General features: G+C 37.9%; 2 protein-coding genes across 2 annotated transcripts; one reads left to right on the plus strand and one right to left on the minus strand.

Annotated features, from left to right (window-relative positions):
* Positions 1-8,809: 8,809 nt before the first annotated feature.
* On the minus strand, positions 8,810-11,205 carry LOC109083653 (G-protein coupled receptor 12-like). Its single transcript, XM_042748377.1, has 3 exons — positions 10,960-11,205; positions 10,755-10,846; positions 8,810-10,021 (listed from the first exon to the last, which is right to left on the minus strand). The coding sequence occupies exon 3, from the start codon at positions 9,996-9,998 to the stop codon at positions 9,018-9,020; it is 981 nt and encodes a 326-aa protein (XP_042604311.1). The 5' UTR covers positions 9,999-10,021; positions 10,755-10,846; positions 10,960-11,205; the 3' UTR covers positions 8,810-9,017.
* Positions 11,206-18,490: 7,285 nt separating this feature from the next.
* On the plus strand, positions 18,491-24,047 carry LOC109083647 (NHS-like protein 2). Its single transcript, XM_019098422.2, has 4 exons — positions 18,491-18,646; positions 20,464-22,364; positions 22,446-22,584; positions 23,323-24,047. Exons 2-4 carry the CDS (start codon positions 20,543-20,545, stop codon positions 23,588-23,590), a joined length of 2,229 nt encoding a protein of 742 aa, XP_018953967.2. The 5' UTR covers positions 18,491-18,646; positions 20,464-20,542; the 3' UTR covers positions 23,591-24,047.
* The last annotated feature ends 1,431 nt before the right edge of the window (positions 24,048-25,478 follow it).

Below are 25,478 nucleotides of genomic sequence, written 5' to 3' on the forward strand. Positions count from 1 at the left end.
AAAACAGAAACTACATCAGAAGCATCTTACCTGGGGTAAGGAGAAAAAGAACTGGACTTTTGCTCAGTGCTCCGAAGTCCTCTTTTCATATAAAAGTAAATTTTGCATTTCATTTGGAAGTCAAGGTCTGGAGTCTGGAGGAAGACTGGAGACGCACAGCATCCAAGCTGCTTGAAGTCCAGTGTGAAGTTTCTGAAGTCAGTGATGATTTGGTGTGCCATGACATCTGCTGGTGTTGGTCCATTGTGTTTTATCAGGTCCAAAGTCAATGCAGCCATCTACCAGGAGATTTTGGAGCAGTTTATGCTTCCATCTGCTGATAAGCTTTATGGAGATGCTGATTTCCTTTTCCAGCAGGACTTTAGCACCTGCCCACAGTGCCAAAACCACTTCCAAGCAGTTTGCTGACCATGATATTACTGTGCTTGTTTGGCCAGCCAACATGCCTGACCTGAACCCCATATGAAATCTATGGGATATTTTCAAGAGAAAGATGAGAAACAGTCGATCTTAGCTGAAGCTCAATAGTAGTGGCCTCCATGCCACTCCTCACTGATGCTGGAGTTTGTGCTAAAGGAGCCCAGACCAAGTATTGAGTGTATTAGTTTTGCAAATGCTTTTTTTGATTGATCTTAGGAAATATTCTAATATTTTGAGATACTGTTTTTTTACTTTTACAGGTTCATCTCAATAAATTAGAATGTCGTGGAAAGGTTCATTTATTTCAGTAATTCAACTCAAATTGTGAAACTCGTGTATTAAATAAATTCAATGCACACAGACTGAAGTAGTTTAAGTCTTTGGTTCAAATTAGAATACTTCATAAGACCAATAAAAACAATTTTTTAGTGAGTTGTTGGCCTTCTGGAAAGTATGTTCATTTACTGTACATGTACTCAATACTTGGTAGGGGCTCCTTTTGCTTTAATTACTGCCTCAATTTGGCGTGGCATGGAGGGGATCAGTTTGTGGCACTGCTGAGGTGGTATGGAAGCCCAGGTTTCTTTGACAGTGGCCTTCAGCTTCAGCTCATTTCTTGGTAAACGGGTGCAGTGACTTTGGTTTTCAAAAAACACAATGGACCAACACCAGCAGATGAAATTGCCCCCCAAATCATCCCAGACTGTGGAAACTTAACACTGGACTTCAAGCAACTTGGGCTATGAGCTTCTCCACCCTTCCTCCAGACTCTAGGACCTTGGTTTCCAAATGAAATACAAAACTTGCTCTCATCTGAAAAGAGGACTTTGGACCACTGGGCAACAGTCCAGTTCTTCTTCTCCTTAGCCCAGGTAAGACGCCTCAGGAGTGGCTTAACAAGAGGAATACGACAACTGTAGCCAAATTCCTTGAAACGTCTGTGTGTGGTGGCTCCTGATGCCTTGACCTCAGCCTCAGTCCATTCCTTGTGAAGTTCACACAAATTCTTGAATCGATTTTGTTGAAAATCCTCATAATGCTGCAGTTCTCTCGGTTGGTTCTGCAACTTTTTCTTTGATACTTTTTCCTTCCACTCAACTTTCTGTTAACATGCTTGGATACAGCACTCTGTGAACAGCCAGCTTCTTTGGCAATGAATGTTTGTGGCTTACCCTCCTTGTGAAGGGTGTCAATGATTGTCTTCTGGACAACTGTCAGATCAGCAGTCTTCCACATGATTGTGTAGCCTAGTGAACCAAACTGAGAGACCATTTTGAAGGCTCAGGAAACCTTTGCAGGTATTTTGAGTTGATTAGCTGATTGGCATGTCACCATATTCTAATTTGTTGAGATTGGTAGGTGTGAATTGGTGGGTTTTTATTAACCTTTTGAGTGGTACGGTCCCACATATGGGATTCTAATTTCCATGCCCCTGGGCGTATGGTCCCACATATGGGATTTAGAACGTTCGGTGACGTCGCACAACTGCCAAATTCAAACTGCGTTTTCGCGCTTTGGCTGGCGCAGTGTTGCCAACTTAGCGACTTTGTCACTAGATTTAGCGACTTTTCAAGCCCCCTTAGCGACTTTTTTCGGAAAAAGCGACTAGCGACAAATCTAGCGACTTGCCTGGACAAACCTTATTTAGTCTCTGAGACTCTCCGGTACTGCCGCACGAGCGCGAGGTCTTGGTTTCCCAGCGCGCACACACTCTCTCACTGCATCTACTCTGTTCAACGAGCGCAGAGAGGAGCAGCACTTTCAGTTTAAAAAAATATTATTTTGCTTCTAACTCTATTTAACATGCGAGTATAGCCGAAATCACAGCACAACCATTGTCTTAATCGTAAGTGTATTTGATTTCAGTAGACAATGTCGTGAATAGGATTTTTGTGCAGATTAATATCTTTGAGAGCTGGTTATGTAGTCTTAATGGACCGCGTTTCAGTTATTATAATATTCATTCCGTTGTTTGTCAACAGAAACATTAAAATATAATAATAAAACAGTTTTATTGCGAACATTGAAATATTAAAATGCAGTATGTGAGCACAGGGAGGCAAGACAATGTGACGCACTTACGTCATGAATATGCTATTTAAAGTATGACGTCATCTAGCGACATTTGGCGACTTTTCAGGTGGGGTTTAGCTACTTTCCATTGAAAGAAGTTGGCAACACTGGGCTGGCGCTGAGCCAGAGACAGACGTGCACTGCTCTTGTCATATTATCACAACTATGTAGTGTTCTTGACCACATAATTCATATTTTAGGTTTCAGACATTTAAATACACATAAATACTAGTAAAACAATACATTTAGAGTTTGAAAAATACACGCATATGTCTATGGAAGCAACAATAATAATCCATTCAAATTTAATTTGCAGATGTTTTTTTATTCATATCAGATACACATAGTGTAAGTAAACTATAAAGATCACTCTATTCTTCACCCAGTTCACCGGCCACTTATTACCTGCATTTCGGGAGAAATTGATGAATTAACGGCTGTAAATCCGACTGACAGGACTCTCTGAACTGCCGCGCGAACAAACATGGCGGCGCCCGTCTCACATTACAGATCACGATCAAGATCATTTAGAAAGGTTTTTAAACGACCAAACACACTCATTTACACATATTTATGAATCGGAATATCGGATTGTTCATGACATGGTATGCAAGTTTGTGAATATTTGAAATTAAAAAAGGAAAAAAACGAAATAAAAGCGATCCATCTGTCATACAGTGTTATCGTAGACGCGGTGTGTCACGTGACAAGCCTGACGCGTCGCCATGGAAACAGTAAGGGGAACGTTCTAAAATAACGGTCGTCTTAAAAAAACTCACTCTGGGGGGACCGCTGGAATATTTTAAACTCACCACTGAAAAGGTTAAATGTGAGCCAAAATCATCACAATTAAAAGAACCAAAGACTTAAACTATGAGTTTCACAATTTGAGTTGAATTACTGAAATAAATGAATTTTACCAGGACATTCTAATTTATTGAGATGCGCCTGTATGAGCTGTAAGCTTTAATCAATTAACAAACAACAAAAAAACTTTTGAAATGTTTTACTTTACATGTAATGAAAGAAAGTTTCACTTCTTGATATTCTAGATATCTAATTTTTTCGATATTCTTAATTTTTGAGATGCATCTATATATATATATATATAATTTAAAAAAGCATACATATACCTAACAATGTGGTGTGTATGCAACTGGTTTACATACACATTTGAACTGGTTTCAACTGGCATTCAAAGCAGATGTGCTAACAAGGCCGCTAAAGACTGTAGCCTCAAATGTTAGTCATTAGTGCACGTTATGAGGTCAGGGAAGTGAGGTTTCACTCTTACTAGCTAACCCCAGTTACACATACTCCCATCCGGGTCACGGCACCAATTATATCTGGTCCTACTTGCACTAAGTGGAGTTTAAGCCAATGTCAACTGACTTGGGAGCCGGGAACAGTAACAAAGACACTGAAGACCGCAACCTGTATTGTCAGTCAATTTTCAAGTCATTTTCAGGTAATCCCTAAAGAGTTTGAATTAATGAATGGAGGACTTTGAGCACCAGAGTTCTCGCTGCTATATATGCCTATTGCAATGTATGTCGTATCTCTACACACTGCATTTAAGCCTCAAGAACACAAAAGCAAACACCCTTCTCTCTGCTGAAAATGCATGCTTCTTTGAACATGGTGAGCATAATTCTGAATTCTGTTTTTCTAAAATAATATTTTCCTCCCATGGTAGCCAAGACACCACGGCTATGCGGCCATCTGGTGCCTCACAGCATGATGTCAGCTGTGCTTTAACAAAGCAAATTTTCATGTGATAAATCATTCCATCTTACTTAACCTGCACATGGCAAGCCGCCCCCAAAACACATGCTTAGGCACATTTATAGATTGTAAAACGACTAGCGTTTGATCTGACAGCTCTTGACATCATGAAATCTTTCACTAAAATCTCATGCCACAGAACGTCCCAGATTTAGACAAGTTTGCTTTCAATAAGACAGGGCAGACCACGTCGAATGCATTGCCTTTGAAGTGACCCCATGTATTTTTATCAGCAGCATGTTAAATTAGCAGTCAGATGAGAGAGAGGGTGGGACAGGCAGGATCTTGTTTATATCTCCAGCTTCCCTCCGAGGCTATGACGTCACTGTCTCCTCCATCAGCGAGGCTCCATCTGTCCCTTATATCTCCCTCAGCTCTCCAGTGACTCATTGCGGAGCAGAGTGGATGCTGAGAGGAGACCCCTGACAAACAACAGATGCACACTACCTGTTTACCCCACGTCAATGAGTCACATAGGGCCATTCACTCTCTAGCACATTTATATGTACCTTTTTAGAGCACTGATGTTTCCTGTTAAGTGTGTGTGCTGAAGCTAGACAAATAATTCAACTTCCTCTAGAATTTACTGTGTGACTAATGGACTGGAAGCAATATCCATGTGTGACTCATTGTGTGATTGGACAAACATGCAGTGTGATAAGATAACATACGAGTGTCTTATATAATGTATACTGTTCCTGCTTCACAGGAACTGTACTTTCACAAAAAAAAAATAGTAAACAGTACACATCAGTGCTTCTCAAATAGAGGGCCTCAGAAAATTTATCTAAAGCGAATTATGACCTTAAAGCAACTGTATGTAGTTCTGTGTATTTTTGCACCTTTGGAGCCCCATGCAGTTCAAGCGTGTGGAATTTGCTGTCGTAAATATATCACTGTCGTAATTACAGTAAATATATCACTGTCGTAAGGTAAGCAAAAGAAACTCAACGCTGCAGTACAGAGGGAAGCAAATGAGAGGATTTTTTTAATGGATGTCAGTTGAGAAAAGCCCTACTGAAATAAAAGACAATAGAAACAATCACAGAATTTGTAATGGTGTAACACTGGTTTTTGGAATTGCACTGGTTTTAATGGAAACTGTAATGGTCCCTGTTGGTCTCTACTGGTAATTTGTAGCCTTTTAGTGGTGTCACACTACAGAAAACTATTTTTAATGGTTGATAGTTCATAGGTTGTAATGGTTTTTGAAGTGGAAACCATTAGAAGTTTTCCAGCAGGGAGGCTTCAGAAGGATGAATAAACTGCTTTTTTGGGAAAACAGTTCATCATTTAATCCGGTAAATCTTCAACATGTTTTAAATATTCATTTTGCCCAGATCTATTTTTAGAGTTTACGCGAAACTCACTTTTTTAATAAGAAAAGTCACAGACAATTTTACGAAGGTGACCTCAGTTCACTGCACTTCCTCAAACAACGATTAACTGTCGCACAACTCTGACAGAAATTCAACGATGTCAAGGCTGTAAGATATGATTGTTTATCAAGGAACATGTGATCCTAGTTGGCTGTTAAGCTTTCTCCAATGGTAAAGTCATGAAGCTTGGCATTTCCCAATAATACATCTCTGGCTGTACACATTGTCGTTAAAACAATAAGCCCTTTTCGAAGAATTTCATAAAGACTCACCGGACTTACAAACTCCCAGAACAGACGTTTGGAGGGAGACGTGGAAAAGAAACAGAAGCCATTCGCCTTATTAGAAGTCAAAGTACTACCAAAATGATTTTGAAACTGATATTTCAAGGTAAATATAAAAACTTATACAATATACCGTTGCTTTAATTAAAATGCTAAAGAAAAGAAACACGTACAACATTGCACTGAGGTCTTTTTAAATGCATTTATTATCATTACAACTGCAGTATCAGAGATACACATCAGCTTAGCTAAAAGGGCCTTTGAATATTGTCTTGGACAAAGAGGGGCCTTGAATTCAAAAAAGTTGAGAACCACTAGAGCATTTTGTAGTAAGCAGTGGGCAAGTACTAATATCCAAACATGAAGAAACTTGCTAATTGCTGGACAGAGATAAGTGACACTGTGACATGATATTTATGGAACCCTGCTCAACACACAAAGAGTGCAACTTTCTAATCAAGTATAAAAATATACTTCTATATAAATGTTACGCAGAAAATAATTGCAATGTGACATTTTCATGTATAAAGACCAATATTTTGTTAAACTGTTTTACAAAGTTAAAGTCTGAGACAATCACATCTGCTCATGTGAAACTTTTATCAACGCACAGTACATTCAGACATGTAGACATTTTATACTATAATATTTTACACTGTAGTTTCATTCAAGTTCAGTAAATACAACGTCAAATATGATTCTTTGGCTGCCTCTACTAGAAGATGCTGTCTCAGGTGAACTGATGACAGTGAACAGACATCTCATCAAACCCAGAACTACACGTTATGACACCCTTTTAGTAGATGATACTGATGTTTTCACAGCGAGCCTCACATCCTACTGAATTCAAACACAACTCTTCTCTATTTACCATTGCATTTACAAATATAAAATGATTTGCAACATTCAAAGCAAGTGCAGATAAGGCATACTGAGCCACACATTCACACAACACCATTTAAGTCATTTGACTGATGTCGGCATCGATGAAATGCGAAAGCAATCAATAGTGTATTACAGAAAACGATTAGCTCTATATCTGTTTTTGTATGGTAGTGTTGTGACAATACACCTGGAAGATCACATCAATATATATCAGCATATTAGAAATAATGTAGAGAACTTAAACCCAAACATGATGCATTAATATTTTAATAACTGTCTAGTTTAATAACTATGTTCTGCTATCCTAAACAATCACTGTTAGGGTTCCTGAACATAAAAACAACCTGGAACAGAATGGCACACCAATGGAATATTGTACAGTGGTTAGTTTGATGGCAAAAATTAGTATTGACATGCTGTGGAAATACATTTTTTTAAAATCTGTAACCATTTTAAGTGGAACATTTGTAGAATGCAAGCATAGCACAGTGCTTACAGACAACAATGCAATGTGTTTGCTACGTTTGGATAATTATAGGCATATATATATATCCTTTTGATGATGATGATGTTATTTGTATTTGGACACCACATTACTATTTGATTATCTGTGTTGGAATTCAATACTGAAATACTGTATAAATGCATATAGAAACATCCATTTATATCAATGCCACCAAACATCACTACAGAAATTGCAGGTCAATCTTTACATTACAGTGTTATTTGCCCAGTACAGTCATTGTACAGTATGTCTTAAACCATTATAGATAGTTTTTTGTTTTACACTAGATTTGTACTGTGGTGTGAAGCAACTTGCAGGTTTTTTGTTGCCAGTCAATACGGAGCCCCTAAGGGGACATGGTGATGGAAGAAAATATATGAGATGGGAGGAAAAATTTCATTTTATGTATTTGTGTTCTCTCACAAAATCATTGCGTTCCCCTGAGAAACTTTAGGTTCTCTTGCAAAACATTTGCATTCTCTCGCAAAAACTATTACATTTCCATGATAAACTTTTCATTCACTCACAAAAGCACTGAAATGCATTTTTGTTCTCCAACATCATCTTATTTCTATCACAAAACTTTTGATAGCGAATGAAAAGCGAGTGAAAGCAAATTTTTTCTGCAAAACTTCTGCAAGCAAATTTGAAATTTCTTGGGGGAACACGAAAGCTTTGCGAGAGAACGCAAAAACATTGAAATATCGTTTTTCCTTCCACCTCATATAACGCAACGTTTCCTGGGTGAACGTAAAAGTTTTCTGAGTGGATGCAAAACTTTTGCAAGCAAATGCTAAATTTATGGGGGGGATGCAAAAGCTTTGCAAGAGAAAGCAAAAACACTGAAATACGGTTTTTCCTCCCACTTCATATAATGCAAAGTTTCTCGGGGAACGTTAAAGTCTTGCAACTGAATACCAAATTTTTCAGGGATATGCAAAACTTTTGCGAGTGAATTCAACATTTCTCGCCGGATTGTGAAAGTTTTGCAAGAGAATGCAAAAACATTAAAATAAAGTGTTTCCTCCAACCTCATATTATTGCAGACACAAAAATTTTGCGAGCGAACACAAAAACAAATGTAGTCTGTCTTTCCATCCCATATTATTTCTGTCATAAAAGTTTTGCTTTGCAAGCTTTGCAAGTTTTGCTTTGCAAGTTTGTTTGCTTTGCAAGCATACAAAGTTTCTCGGAGGAACCTCTAAAGTCTTGAGAGCAAATGCAAAATTTCTCTGGGATATGCATTTCATGGGGGAACGCAAAACTTTGTGAGAGAATGCAAAAACATTAAAATATATAGTATTATAGCATTAATGTAATATAATATTATATTAAAAAAAATCCTCCACCCTCATATTATTTCCGATATGAAATTTTTGCGATCAAACCAAGTTGAGCAATATCTCAATAAAAACAATCACATTACCAATTAATCAAAGAAACTCAACATAATGTAAATGTACACAACAAAACAACTTGATGTTATATAAAATTATTCTAATTACCAATTAATCATAGTATCATGTCATACTGTACATGTAACATGGACACAATGATATGAAGTGCTACCAAATCGGCCAAATAAAAAAATATTCACCCACTCCACTGGAATACAATATGTGGATTATATGCGCCATGTGCTTTACAGACAGGCCACCGCCCACACTGTGCTTTAATCTGAAGACGCTACACATCGCTGGGTGTCCTGGGTCGCATGGTGAAACTGTAAGGCATGCACCAGCAACAAGCAATCCTCAAAGATCGGAGAATTTCAGGGTTCCTGAACGCATATATCATGGGGTTAATGATGGAGTGGCAGATGGCCGGAAGAGCCGTAGCGTAGGTGTAGATCACCGGGGTCCGGGTGTCCGCCACCAGCGAGTACATGGCAAGAGGGATCCAACAGAACGCAAAAATGCCAAGGATGGTGGTGAGGGTGGAGACCCCTTTCGTGGTGGAAGATGAGTGCGAGGTAGTCATAAACTGACGCTGAACGGCGATTTGCTGAGCGTGCCGGAAAGCGATCTTGCAGATCTGAAGGTACAGCTGCAGAATGAGAGCGAAGACCAGGAGGAAGGACACGGCGAGAGCCGCGGCGTTGTTTTTGTTCACCGGTCGACAGATGCTACAGGTGCTCTCGTCCTCCAAGCAGTTCCAGCCCAGGACGGGGAGCGAACCGAGCGCGGTGCTGATGACCCACATCAGGATGAGTGTGATGTAGGTGAATATCACCGTGCCCTCGGTGTGGTACGTCAATGCGTTGTACAGCGACAGGTAACGGTCCACGGTGATCGCCAGGATGTTGAGCACAGAGGCCGAGAAGGCTGTGATGACGAGCCCCGTCGACAGCAGCGTGACAAATCCCGAATCGATTATGTAAGTTACGATGAAATTGAGGATCAGGCCCAGGCCGGCCAGGAGGTCAGCAAACGCTAGACTCCCGATGAGGATGAACATAGGCGCTCTCAAGGTGGGCGTGTAGGCGATCAGAGCGATCACCACTGCGTTCTCGCAGGACATGAGCGTTCCCGTCACGCACAGCAGCACGTCCCACGGGTTAACGATCGCCGGCACCGGCTCCAGCTCCCAGGACGGGGCAGCAGACGCGTTTCTTCCCTCTAATACATCCCAGTTCAAAAGAGAAGTGTTTTGGAGCAGGTTACTCATCGCTACAGCAGGAGGGTGAATCACTGGAAATTAGACAAACAGGAGAGTCAGAGAGACAAGAGTCCATGTGATAGATAGATAGATAGATAGATAGATAGATAGATAGATAGATAGATAGATAGATAGATAGATAGATAGATAGATAGATAGATAGATAGATAGATAGATAGATAGATAGATAGATAGATAGATAGATAGATAGATAGATAGATAGATAGATAGATAGATAGATAGGATGTGTACAGAAGTTGAGCTTTAATTAAATCGAGCTTAATAATGATACTAAATGTTACTGAACTGAATCAAATCAACACTGAACTGACTTGAATACTGACACTACAGCTGAATATTGGCACTATTGTCCTCTAGAGCTGCTTTATAGATTAAATTGATTTCATTAACGATTCATTTTATAACATTAACACTGTTATTTATCTGTTTATTAATGTTCAGAAAAATCAATATAGCATAAAGTGTTATACAAATAAATGTGACTTAAAAATCACCAGGCTACACAACAAAAGCAAACCGGATTTCAGCATCCATCGCAGATCTGTTAAGATAGTTCATAGCATATTGAAAAGAGGAGTGAGCTATTTTTAGACAGATTCCATTTTTAGCCCTCTGCTGCATCTGTACTTCATTCAGACATCACTACTGAGGTGATAACCAGCCTCTCCACTAAAGTGAAAATCTCGTGCAGACATTAGCTGTAAATCATTGTGAAATGTTTCACAAACAAAGACCGGTACCAACCACAGAACGAGCTCGTGTCTCCATCCCTCTTCCATCAAGTGAAGATGAAGAATAGATGAGGCTCAGGACAGCGTCCCATGCCAAGCGCATCTCTTTTGGGAGAAAAATTAAAGGAATGTATCGGCTTGCGTCTGTTTTTATTTTTATTTGTTTGCCTTGTTAATATTTCATCTTTTCTCCGTTTATTGGCATCAAGGTTTCTCACCTGGGCTGCGGTCAGCCTTGGCTTGTCATTCCGCTCATAACGCGTTGGCAGTTCACAGACAGCGGCGCCTGCTTGTTCGCATCTGATTGGTCGCTGAGAAGACTCGCACAGCTGACGTCAAGAGCTCGGTCTGCGCTATGATTCAGAGCATGTGTACAGAAATACAGCACAGCGCTTGCTTTCACAATCACAACAACACCGACGCGACGCGACGCGACAAAACAAGAACCAGGGGATTCTGACGTCAACACGTGAATTAACCATGGTTTTTGTAGTAAAATGTTGTTATACAAATGGTAATTAATACGGCAAAAAACTTGGTTACTACACTTTACTACAGTGAAACCATGGTTAATTTATTATTATTATTATTTTAATAAATAATCTTTCCATTGATGTATGGTTTGTTAGGATATAACAATATTGGCTGAGATACAACCATTTTAAAATCTGGAATCTGAGGGTTCAAAAACATTTTTTTGCTGAAATATTTGTAGTTGGACAATAAATGTGACATATGTAGAATTTTAAACCTTAAAGTAAGTGTATTTGTATGATAGCACTAACTGTAAACTGTAATGGGGTAATCAGAATAGCCTTTTTACTTAATTAATCTGTGCTTTTTATTATTTTCATTTTTTAGTTTAGTTACTTTAACTTCTGCTTTAAAAAAATGTTTGTTTTTAGATTGCAATGTTACAATTTAATAATATTTGCCTACATGCTTACATTCACTTTATTTGTTTAATCCAAATACAAAATAGCGAGATATATAGGTTACCATATACCGCAAATCAGCCAAAAAATACAGAGATATGAATTTTTGCTCATGTTGCCCTTTGCAGAAGTGTACTGGAGTTTTAATTAAAGTGTACTGGAGTTTTTTTCTTTTTTTAAATAGCATAAAAAAAATAGCAAAAATTAACTAAACAGTTACGGTAAACAGTACAAAACAGTAAAACAGTAAACTGTTTACCCACACTCCACACACACACACACACACTGATGGTACTCAAAAAAATTTTTCCAAGGTTGGCAGGTCTGCCTATTACTAATAAAAAATTAAGTTTTGATATATTTACAGTAAAAAATGTACAAAATATCTTCATGGAACATGATCTTCACTTGATATCCTAATGATTTTTGGCATTAAAGAAAAATGTATAATTTTGACTCATAAAATGTACTTTTGCTACAAATATACCTCTGCTACTTATGACTGCTTTTGTGCTCCAGGGTCACAAATAGGGGGTAAATTTCTTTTTACATTATGAATTCAGTATGAAACATAAGATGCTAGGAATAATCAATCTGCATCTGTACTGTAGCATATTTCAATGGTTTGACTGTAATCACTAGAGGAATACAGAGTTATATCTATTGGTTGTGCACTGAGGAAGTTTGTATCTCAACCAAAACTCAGTGTACTAGTATCTGAAACGACTAACTAGTCTTCTTGGGTAACTATCTTGTCACATGCGTCATATTAGTCAAGATCCCCCACTATCTTATTGCTCATTTTGACAGCCTTACCCAGTTTACTCTTTCCAAACGAAAAGTTAACACAAATTCAGTAAAACAAACATTTACGAAACCTGTTTTGAAAGCAGACATCCATATTACAAATACAAAGTGTGCCCAAGTAAAACATGCAATGAAGAGCTTTTTCTCATCAGCATTTCCTCAAATATCCACATATGGCCAAATATTTTTTAAATATATTTCAAAATATGTATTAAAAATGACCAAAAAAGAAAATTTGCTACCCACATAACTTTTGGTCCTTTTTTTCAGTCCAAGAAAATACATCCACATTTACAACAGCTTCACTGTTTACAGCTTATATTTAAATATAGATTTTGTCTAGGCAATCATTGGACATCTGTTTTGATTTAAGAACATTAATACTGAAAAAAGAAAGATCACACCATTATAGTATAAACATTAGATACTGGAACCACTACAGAATCTTTCCATAGACATGGAACATTAGCTAGCTTTTAATTTTAATTTTTTTTTGTATAATAATTGATTAGACAAAAATCGGAAAGCTTCTCCGCATAAGGCAGGCCAACACGTAATATTTATTAATACTGAAATTATGTTTAAAATAATAGATGCCTCGTCAAAAGCCTTCATGTGCTGGTGCTGGCCATGGTGCTGATTGTAGTTGATGGAGTTGACGCCAGATGGCAGCAAAGTCACATTTAACTATAACCAGGACTGTCTGATGATGCAAATGTGATCCCATGGCTTCCTTTTATTTGTCAGCAACATTTAGGATGAATTCATCTTCAATAATATAGTAAATATTTCTAATCGTCATGAGCAGTCAATTACAATACCAAAGCATTCCTGTAGTCCAAACAGTAGAAAATGGCACAATCTATAGACTTTTTCAAGAATATATGACTTTGATTACCAGAGAAGGCATGAACACGTAGACCTTGAAGGCAAAGATGCTTTACACTTAACATGAGAAAAAAGTCCAAGGCACTTCTTCTGGTACAAAGGGTTAGAAAGCCTTTATTATTGTTTTGGCTGGTTACATTATAAGTTTAAATTGTTTTAAAAGAAAACTGCACCCTGACTGATACATTTCAGCCTTGTTTCACACTTTATCTACATCATCAAATTTGTCATTAAATATTGAAAATTCAGCTCAATCATTTCAGCCATTCATTTGACGTATCAAATGAATATTTTTAGTATTCCTTTTATAGATATTAATAGATTTCACACATCACAAAGAGGAAATTGGGAGCAGAATTAATCCAGCTGAGAATATTCAAGGCGCCCACACCTCAGTCTCCGGACCCAAGTAAAAAATCATGTTTGTCTTTTAGTCACTGAGATTATTATATATGCTTATAGTTTAGTTTGATCTGTTACGTATTTCCCACAGGCAGCTGAATCACTCTCTTAAGTAATCTTACAGCCTAAATCCTCCCCATTTCAGTTCACTCAAAAATAAAAATCTGCTGAAAATTAACTCACCCTCAAACCATCCAAGATGTAGATTAGTTTGTTTCTTCATCTGATTTAGAGAAATGTAGCATTGCATCACTTGCTCACCAGTGGATCCTATAAGTAGTGAATGGGTGCCGTCAGAATGAGAGTCCAAACAGCTGATAAAAACATCACAATAATCCACAAGTGATCCACACCACTCCAGTCCATCAGTTAACATCTTATAAAGCCAAAGGCTGTGTTTGTAAGAAACAAATCTATCATAAAAATGTTTTAACTTCACACTGTTACTTCTGAGCCAAAATATCTATAATAATGCTTTCTCCAGTGAAAAAATCATCTCATCTGAATCAGGAGAAAAATATGCAAGCACCGTTCACAAGTGAAAACAGTCCAAAAACAAATATGTGGGTGGATTTTGATGTGAGAGGACAACTGTTTAAATTTAAAATCTCTGTATGATGGATTTGATTCTTAAAAAAACACACAGATTTTGGCTTCACAAGACATTAACTGATGGACTGGAGTGCTGTGGATTACTTGTGGATTATTGTGATGTTTTTATCAGCTGTTTGGACTCTCATTCTGACGGCACCCATTCACTGCAGAGCATCTATTGGTGAACAAGTGATGTAATGCTATATTTCTCCAAATCAGTTCCAATGAAGAAACAAATCTACGTTTTGGATGGCCGTGAAAATATTCCCTTGAAAATCTGAAAACTGGCATCTCTCTGGCTCTTCCGTGAACGGCTATCTGTTTCAGTTTTATCACAAAACAAATAGATACCAAATGTGTTCAAGTTATTGATTCAGTAACTAATCTAGCAATACTTTAATGCATATGTGAGTACTCTTAATATTAACCCAAACTGAGACTTGTTTTTGCACCTTGTCTGTACAGTAAGTGTTTGAGCAAAGTGAGAACAACTAGGATAAAAACATGCAATCAAAACCATCATCATTAGTCTTCAAGTGTGTCTCGTCGTGGGGGGCCAGAATTTCCTACACACTTGGAGGCTGACATTTGACTTTGACTAGTAAGCAAATTCTGAAACCATCAAAAACACTTCTAACACCCTAACAACCACAATAATAACACTTTGGTATCATAGCAAAAAAACAAAAACACACAGTCAAGCATCAGACCATAAAAGCCCTATGAGACCAACCCTTTTATTTTGCTTATCACTGTAGTTTTCTTGCGATCCTGACTTTACACTGTACAAAAAAAAAAAAAAAAAACACACCCTGTACCATTTTCAGCTCAAACATTTTATCGGCGTCTCTCTTACTTTATTTCATAATCACACAGATGTAGCAAAGTCATTCAGTTTAGGGCATATGTCACATCCCATGATGATATGGGATATTTTATACATTAAGGGAAAGCATATTATAATCTGTGCACCCTATGTTTGAATTTGCTCGATATTGCCTTGATGTCCCTAAAATTACAGTTTACAGCAGTGTCCTTTTTTGAAGTGAATGGGTCTTGAGGTCAAAATAATAACAATATTAATCTTAAATCTTCTTTTAAAATACAAATATGTTTGAAAATATATCATTTTTAGATTAGATTTATATTTAAATTATGAAAATATTTTATTTCTCTCAAATGAAATTTTGTAATTATCAAAGATCATCTGAAATCATTCATGTTGTATTCCTTTAGTGTTAGCTAAACAAATTAATTCTGAAAAAGGAAGCTGCTGCTCTTGGGTGTAGTCTTTATATTTTGTGGTTTCAGATCCTCCCCAGGTGCTTTCTTGATTTTGGTCATTAGTTCACCCCATCTTTGTGCAATCTAGAAACCAAGCTTTGTGTTTCCTGTCACTGTGCGCTTAAGCAAATCTGCTTCCTCTATTTGAAGGGAGTGTCTCTTGTTTTGTTTGTGGCTTTGGTGACAGTTTTTAGAAGAATGATGTCAACTATGGGACAGCACCCATGACTGAGTACATGCACTGAAGCTGAACTACTGGGGAAAAAAACATTCATGCTTTATCAACTAGTCTTTTGATGCAAAGCACCATTTCAGTGTAGCTGCAATGCTTAACCTCTCCCTGCCAGATATACTCTGTCCAGTCTGATGTTCTCCCACCACCAACGCCAGTTACTGTAACGCCAGTAATGAGTTACTTTTTCAAATAAGAAATGCCAGTTAATTTGTTTTTCCATTGACTGACTGATAGATCTCCTGTCCAAATGTTGAGAGAAATCGGGAGTAAGTGCACAGACGTTGTGTGTGCAGTGTGAACATGTTACTGTAGATCTAGACTAAATATGAACATGTATTTACTCATCTCACTTGCACAAAAACAGATTCAGTATTTCTCAAAATTAATAAAATTAAAATTAATAAATACAGTGGGTCAGAATATGATACAAACCTGAAATAATTAAATATGTTAAATAATTTAATTTAATTTAAATTTTAATTTAACTTTGATGATACAATTCAAGGATACTAATAAGCAAAAATGACTTTAGTTAAACATAAAATGTATGTTTCTCTCCATTTTTATTGCTGAAGATTGTTGAACTTTCTTTTCCTGCATCCTATCCTTAATGCATGGTAGCAGCTGAAAGTTTTTTTTTAGCTGTACAAAACATTACTGTACAAAAATATAACTTTTTATATTAAAAACAAACAAGCAAGCCCAGCCCAAATGAAAAAAGTAATGCAAAAGTAACATAATGCATTACTATCCATAAAAAGTAACTAAGTAATGCAATTAGGTACTTTTATAGAGTAACGCGATATTGTAATGCATTACTTTCCATAAAACAGTACTAAAAAGTAACTAAGTAAAGCAATTAGTTACATTTTATGGAGTAACGCAAAATTCTAATGCATTACTTTCCATAAAACAGTACTAAGTAACCCCAATTAGTTACTTTTTATGGAGTAATGCAATATTGTAATGGATTACTTTCCATAAAACAGTACTAAGTAATGCAATTAGTTACTTTTTATGGAGTAACGCAAAATTGTAATGCATTACTTTCCATAAAAAGTAACTAAGTAATGCAATTAGTTACTTTTTATGGAATAACACAATATTTTAATGCATTACTTTCCATAAAACAGTACTAAGCAAAGCAATTAGTTACATTTTATGGAGTAACACAATATTGTAATGCATTAGTTTCCATAAAGTAACTAAGCAAAGCAATTAGTTACATTTTATGGAGTAACACAATATTGTAATGCATTACTTTCCATAAAACAGTACTAAGTAACGCAATTAGTCATTTTTGATGGAGTAACGCAATATTATAATGCATTACTTTCCACAAAAAGTAACTAAGTAACGCAATTAGTTACTTTTTATGGAATGACACAATATTGTAATGCATTACTTTCCATAAAACAGTACTAAGTAACGCAATTAGTCATTTTTGATGGAGTAACGCAATATTATAATGCATTACTTTCCATAAAACAGTACTAAGTAATGCAATTAGTTACTTTTTATGGAATAACTCTATATTGTAATGCATTACTTTCCATAAAACAGTACTAAGTAACCTAATTAGTTACTTTTTATGGAATAATGCAATATTGTAATGCATTACTTTCCATAAAATGTAACTAAGCAAAGCAATTGGTTACTTTTTATGGAGTAACGCAAAATTGTAATGCATTACTTTCCATAAAAAGTAACTAAGCAACACAATTAGTTACTTTTTATGAAATAACACAATATTTTAATGCATACATGATTATATAAATCAAATTGGACGAGGCATCTGTGATTACAGCAACCGTTACCATCTATGATTATGACTTTGACCCTCCGTACTAATTGTAAAACATCCTTAAGCACTCCTGGTCTGAGCTTGGGTGCAAAGCTACGCTGAGTATTACCACACGAAGTTTTACAATCAAACAGGCTTGTTATGCAACTGAGTTGTGTAATACTGAATGATTATATATTTCACACCTCTTCAAACATGTACTCACACCACCTCTGTTGTTGAAATGTGAAAATGCAGAACAATGCTAAATGCCTGTTTCGCAGTGTTCCTGAAAATGGGTGGATCTGCCTTCAAATCTCACTATCTCAGTTGTGAGAACGGAACCTGCAGTGATGTGCATGAGAAGCATCACTGTGAATGCAATCTTTTTGAGTTGTTTTCATACCATACTGCAATGCTGCACAAAGTGAGGACAATCTGTTTTATCGAAACAATTGCTGCATTGGTCCTATTCATTTGCTTAGACTAAATGCTACATAACATTATTCTTTATATCAACTATGAGATCACTGTTTCTATGTTAATGCACCACATCTGATTATCAGAGTAATTGCCTATCCATACAGGTGTAGTATGATCGATAATATAATATAGGTTACAGTGGATTTTATTGAAATTTTATTTTAGATGAGAATCTGCTTCCGTCATGGATTCTGACTTATGGCTGGGTATATAGCTGTTTTTGACAAGCAGCACAGTGAATTTTCCAGTGTCTCTGAGGATTTGGTGTTTATATAATGTCTCTCTCTCTCTCTCTCTCTCTCTCTCTCTCTCTCTCTCTCTCCTCACTCAGCATTCAACGAACTTGAACTCGGAGAGGAAGCAAGCAGCCCACTTCCTATCGTCATGGTAACAGCATGTGAATGCGTTGAGCCAGAGCAGTGAGCTAGAGAGTCACAGCGATAGAGTGGGAACAGCATCACACGGCACGGCTCGGTCTCCAGAGCGTATGAAAGGTAAGACGAAGGGGGGCGATTTTGAGGACGATTAGGTTTGACCATCCTCAGAGATCTGGGAAATGTCTATTACTGCATTTAAAGGTTTGTTGATTCCATGCCTTTGTCTGTGACGTTTGTCCTCTGCAGCAAAATTGTGTATTTTGGCAAAGTGACCTCTGACTTTGGTCATGCAACTTCGCAGTTTCTTAAACGGGTTCATTTAGCCTTGTATTTTGCATGGTTATTTCAACCTGTCATGGGTGTCATGCACATCAGTATGGTTACAAAACATACATATTTCTGGCTGTAAGCAGCAACGTCACAATGCACACGCAGGAGCATGTGAGGAGCAAGATGTGTGGTTTTTTTCAGTGTTTTGTTGATCTGAATTCCTGAACATTCCTTTGGTAACAGCGCTCGTGACAACTTACATGTCGACCGCTGGTCAGTGAGACCACTGATTATAAACACAGAGCGACAGGTTGTCGAGGTTTGAGCAATAGAAAAGCAGGTGTAAACATCTGGTGTCATTTTCAGAGCAAGCATCAGGTTGATGGCGTCCTTCTCAGCAAGAAGCTTGGGACGCTCTAAAGGACTTGTTTAATTGCAAAACCATCAAATGTAGGGTGCAATAGCTTCAATTTTAGATTCAGTCTTTGTATTTTCTATTCCTTCCTTTGTATTTCTTCTCTTAGAAGAACATTTTAAAGATGTCCTTGCATTTTTAAATATAGTTAGTAATGGCCTGACTCTGTTTTAAGTGAATACAATGAATGCATTCACATAGATGGTGGTGCGTTTGGCTGTCTGAGACGCTTTAAGGATTTTTAAATAGATAAATGGACTTCAGTTTTGAAGAATCTTGTCATTTTCTTTTGAAAGGTATGAGAAGAGTGCGAATATTCTGTACAATCATTCTGGTTTTGTTATTTTTCCAGCAAAGAGGTGTAATGTGACATCACCACTTAATTAATATTATATTAATAATGAGCATATTCTTTTTGCCCAAGGCTCCTTAGGCTGCATGAGATTGAGGGGATCAAATGGAAATGAAAAAATCACAACTTTAAATGCCCATTTTTATTTCCAAGACCAGCAAAGCATAGATTTTCTTTTCTTTTATTTACAACAGAAAGGACAATCATCAAGGCCAGCCTGGGTAACACTTTATTATAGGGACCAATTCTCACTATTAACTAGTTGCTTATTAGCATGCCTATTATTAGCATATTAGTTGTTTATAAGCACAAACTCTGCAGGACCATATTCTCAATCCCTAATCCTACCCCATACCTAAACTTAACAACTACTTTACTAACTATTAATAAGCAGTAAATAAGGAGTTTATTAAGGCAAAAGTTGTAGTTAATGGTTTGTTAATACTGAGAATTGAACCTTAAAATAAACTGTGACCCCAGCCCCAGTAACCATCATCTGAGCATTTATTTTCCCTACTCTTTAATAAAATAACATGCAGCATGGGGAGCCATCAAGGTTGTACTACCTTTGGTATACACTAACTTCATCAAAGTTACCATGCTTCTCATTATCCGTCGCCAATCGCGATAAACGCATGTGGAAATACAGTTGAGATTTCTCTTGAGTCTTCTTTCTGTCTTTATATGGATTAACAGGTAGATGTTGCCATGGCAAACACCCACTCATGTGCCAAACAAAGACCAAGATGGACAGATTTTCTCTTCCACACTTTTTAGTCCACTCTGTTTAAAGCATTTGGACAGTGATGTTACCCATGAGTGGAAACGAGATTCAGTATTTGCCCATATTGTATAGCATCACAGCCCTGCAATGAATTATTCTTTCTGTCGCCCCAGGTTGAGTATTTTCAAGCTTGAAGGAGCTAACGGAATAGCTCTGCAACAGTCATGGGAAAGTGCTGAATTAAAATCGAAGATGGAAAACACAACCTTGGTTTGTTCTGCCCAAGGTTGGTGTGGCCCGAACGTTTCCACCTTTTCAACCGAGTGGGATGATAACGTGAACTCCTTCCTGATGGCACCTGACGTGATCAAACCCCCTCCACAGTTCCAGGATCCAGAGGAGCTGAGCCAGGCATCACCCACTAACTCTGCTGCTGTGATAAGACGAAATAAAGATTGCTTGAGCTCCATGAAGAAGGAGCGTAGGAGTCGACCAACCAGTAACATAGAGCTCCACAGACGCTCCTTGTCACTTTCCACCACTGTCAACTCCAACCCTGGTGTGGCCCGGCGCCGGTGCGAAAGCTATGCACTTTCATATCCCAGCAGCAGCTCAGAGGACAGCGGCAGCGACAGCACCTCCACCAGGAGGGGAGGTCGGCTCCTGGATGCCATGCCGCGATCTAGATCTCGGAGCATCGTCCTCAAGAAGGCCAAAACGAAACCGGCCCCACCTGTGCGAACAGTGTCACTCCAAAGGCTCGCGGCTGAGAATGATTCAGAACACAAATTACAGGGGCTTCCTCTGAAAAAAGATGCCCAAAACATCATGATATTGCCAGATCTCATTCCAACCTCAAAGCAAGACGTTGGTAAGAGCAAGAAACCAACAGCTGAAGCACCTGGCAAGGCACTGAAGACGTCTGTCTCTAGTCACCGAGCACTAAATGAGCTTCGATCCAGCGAACCATGCAAGTCGGGTTTGGGCCAGTCCGTGGCAACTACAATAAACGAAAGCACCCCTAGTAATTATGAAATAAACACATCCCCGTCTTCTTCCCACTCCTCGCCCTCCCAGCCTTCCATCTCTTCTCCTTCCAAACGCTTTGGGATGAACTCTCCATCGAGTGGCTATGCAAGCCAATGCGAAACACCCACTCAATCAGGACCTTCTCAGCTGGGAGGCAGAATGCGCCATAAGCCTTCCAGTGTTATTCCTGGCCAAAAGGCGCGAAACCGCAACGCAAGGCTATCTCTTCAGCTTCCTGAACTTCAGCAGCACACTCCTGATCCAGAGCCTTCCGTGGTTCAGTCAAAAGTAAACCGCCGCTACTCAGACAGCACCGAATCCACCAGACCCAAGCAAAGGATGAGTAACAGTTTGTTGATCATGCCAGTGGTTACTCAGGAAGATTTGAACAACGTGCGTTTACGCTCGGTTAGCAGCTCCGATCTTGAGAATGCGCAGGAGACCACAGCGGACGTTATCGAGGAGGAGATCTCTTTAAGCCCTACAAACCATCAAAAAGCCAAACCTCCAGTGGCTCCCAAGCCCCAGAGAAATAAGTGGCCACCAAATGCCATGGTTCAGCCACGTTTTGGAACGCCTTCTGATCCAGAACCGGCAACAGTCAAACCCAACGAGAGACCGGAAGATATTTACGCAATGATAAACAAAGTAAAACCAACAGTGACTGTACCATCTGACCAAGCACATCATCTGAAGCAGCAGAAGGACTGCAACTATCTGGAAGGACATTCTAAACAGCCAATGAAAGAGTCCCATCAGCCACAGAATCCGAATGTGCTCCCCTTCAGCACAACCACCTGTTCTAACCAATATGAACTTCATAAGAAGCGAAGAGCCCCACCACCGCCTCTGACGAAGACACCAGCTGTGGACAATTCACTTTATTATAACTCAGCTGCCCAGAAAAGCCCAGATGATTCCTTGTCTCCAAGTAAACTCAAGTCTCCGAAGTCACCCATCTCTGCAAGTCAGTATCATGTTACCCTTTATGGCGTCATTCCATCTTACCCTATGGTCATTGAGCAACAGCACTCCAATGCACCAGGTAAGAGACTGAATTTTGTCTTTCAGTTTGTGAAACTGCCATATACCAATGCTCATCATGTCCAATTCTTAATGTCAACAGATAAGCCAACATACGATGCAGAGAAGAGGGACCGAATGCCCGACCTTGGACCTCTACAACTGGTAGGAGAGGAAGACGATGTGTTTCTTTACAAGTCCAAATCTCAAACAACGGAGGACCTATTCACCATAATTCACAGGTTAATTAGCACAAAATACACCCTTAAATATAAAGGTGCTTAAAGGTGCTGTATGTAGGATTAACACCGAGTGGTTGAACTAGGTAAACCAGTCAAAACACTAAAAATTCTAAATACTTTATACACCCTTCCCCACCCCCCCACCTCACCTCAGACTTGATGCACATGCAGGTTGCCAGATTGATGACACAAACAGGAAGGAGTGCACTTGACGATGAATGAAATGAATGTGGGCGGGTTTCACAAACCAAAACATAGATGGACATTCCTGCCCAGAACGCACATTTTCAAAGGAGAATAACTGACTGTAGCATTGTTTTTCATATAAACAAATATGTTAATTAAGCATGTTTCTTTAATATCTGCAAACATATGGTATTTTTATGCTTTAGTTGAGTCAAAATCTTACATACAGCACCTTTAAAAGGTTCTTCACAGTGATGTCATAGAAGAACCATTTTTGGTTCCATAAAGAACCATTCAGTCAAAGGTTCTTTAAAGAACCATCTCTTTCTTACCTTATTCTAATTCTTTCGCCACAAAGAACCTTTTGTGAAACAGAAAGATTCTTCAGATGTTAAAGGTTCTTTATGGGACCATTTAGACAAAAAAGGTAATTCTATGGCTACGTGAAGCACCTTTATTTTTAAGAGTGTACTGTTCTTTCCAGTACAGCTCCAGTCTTGTTTTGGAGTTGGCTTCTAAATTCTGTCCTCATATCGTTTTCCCATTTTGCAGGTCTAAAAGAAAACTCCTGGGTCGTAAAGACTCCTTTGAAAACAAGCAGGGTGACCCAGGCACTCAGACACTCGGCTGTGGAGCGTCCAAAATCAGTTCTCAAAATGATAACTTCATGGCTTTTCTGAGAAGGACAAGAAGTGCCAAGGCTAGTTGCGGTGAACGAATCTCAGCCACAGAGCTCCTCAGAAGCTCCAAGCCCACAGCTAACATCGCAGCAAACATGACCCACTGCAAAAATAGCTATGTACAGTCACATGGTCCATAGAGCACATTTTTTTCCCAGTCATGTTTTATATCTAAATTAGTTTGTGACGAATGCCATGTTAAAGTTTTGGAAATAATATATTAAGAGTATCAAGAAATCGGCTTGTAAATATTTGCTTTTGTTGTGAATAAGACCTAAAGTAGAACATTAAGAAGCTAAAACATATATCTTCCTGAAACACGTTTGTTGTTGTGAATGATAACAGAATGATTCACATTTGTAAATTCAAATATAGCTTTAAGTGTTGATGTAAATATAAATGTTTTAAGAGTTGAGACGCTATCCTGATAAAACGTTACAGTTCTAGTCACTATGTTACTGAATATTAAAACATAAATAATTTGTTGTGTTTGGACTTCCTGCCTTCCATAAAGAAGACTATTGTCTTGACTGTTTTAAATATGTTTTGCTGTAGATTTGCACATGTTCAGTATATTAAATTACTTTTCAGAAGTGACTCTCGAATATTTTTGTGTATACGGTATATATACCCTTTGCATGCATTTCAGTTGTTTCATGTTTACAGAAATGCATATGTATTATTGCATAGTTTAAGCTGTGATCTCAAACAGGAAGTGTATCTATCATGTATCTCGTCGTATTAAAGCACCATTAAATATGTGGGATGTGTGAGAAAGAGCTGCCAGACATAACAAGGAATAATTCCTTACCAGTTAATATAATCTTCAGGTTGTATAGACGTAACACTGTAATGGCATCACACACCTGCTGCAGCCTGACTTTGAAGGGATTATTACTTAATTAACTTGACCTTTCTCTTATTATTGTCATGAATAGGATACTGCATGAAAATTGGCTTTTGTTGCATTATGGGGAGGCAATGCAGTTTAAACTTTTCTCCTATTACAACACTCACTTTTGACATGGTAAGTTTACTATAATAGGACACAGTAGCATGCATACATTTAATATTGCATTATGAAGCCGAAAAGGTTCTTCTCAAGCAATCAATTCAGTTTTAATTCATAATGATGTTGAGATTGTGTCTTGGTACTTCTGTTAGACAACCCAGGCATTTTCAAAATGATATAATAAATGATCTGTGGGGTATTTTGAGCAGAAACTTCACAGACACATTTTAGAGACATATTACATCTTGTAAAAGGGGGCATAATATAGTAGGTGCCCTTTTATATATGTAATATAGGACTATATAACTAATTGATTCAGATCCCATAAAACCTAAGTCTAAATTAAAAATATACTTATGCGCACCAAGGCTGCATTTATTTGATGAAAAATACAGTAGAAACAGTTAAACCAGTCTTCAGTGTCACATGATGCTTAAAAATACAGTAGAAACAGTGGAACGTTATGTTTTCTTTAGTTATATATGTTAAAATGTAATTTATTCCTTTAATCAAAGTTTCATTACTCCAGTCTTCAGTGTCACATGATGCTTCAGAAATCATTTCTGATTATTATCAGTGTTGAAAACAGTTGTGCTGCTGCATATTTTTTTGTGGAAACTGGAAATGGTTGTTTCGGGATTTTTTGATGTACAAAGGTAAGTCAATTTATTTGAAATAGAAATAATTTGAAGTTTATTGAAAATGAGCTGTCACTTTGAAACAACTTAATGCTCCCTTGCTGAATAAAGTATTCTTCTTTTTTATCTTCCTGACCCCAAAAGTTTGAATGGTATTGTAGAGTTGAATATTTTGCTAACATGCAAATTGCAATGCCTGTTTGTGGTGACAAAACCACTGATGCATGAAGTGGAACCAGTGAGTTGAACCTGAAAATACATTTATAATGCTAACACATTATCAAATTTTATCCAGATACAGATAGCACTTATATTACCTTATAACTTCATAAACAATTAAACCCAAACCATTAACACTTATACGACCACAACCAGGGA

Source organism: Cyprinus carpio, chromosome B21 (assembly GCF_018340385.1).
Source record: "Cyprinus carpio isolate SPL01 chromosome B21, ASM1834038v1, whole genome shotgun sequence".
Lineage (NCBI taxonomy): Eukaryota > Metazoa > Chordata > Actinopteri > Cypriniformes > Cyprinidae > Cyprinus > Cyprinus carpio.

Coding starts and splice junctions, on each gene's coding strand:
- LOC109083653 (XM_042748377.1), bottom strand. CDS start 9,998: ATGAGTAACCTGCTCCAAAACACTTCTCTTTTGAACTGGGATGTATTA.
- LOC109083647 (XM_019098422.2), top strand. CDS start 20,543: ATGGAAAACACAACCTTGGTTTGTTCTGCCCAAGGTTGGTGTGGCCCG. Junction 22,365..22,445: donor ACAGCACTCCAATGCACCAG/GTAAGAGACTGA, acceptor TAATGTCAACAG/ATAAGCCAACATACGATGCA. Junction 22,585..23,322: donor CTATTCACCATAATTCACAG/GTTAATTAGCAC, acceptor CCCATTTTGCAG/GTCTAAAAGAAAACTCCTGG.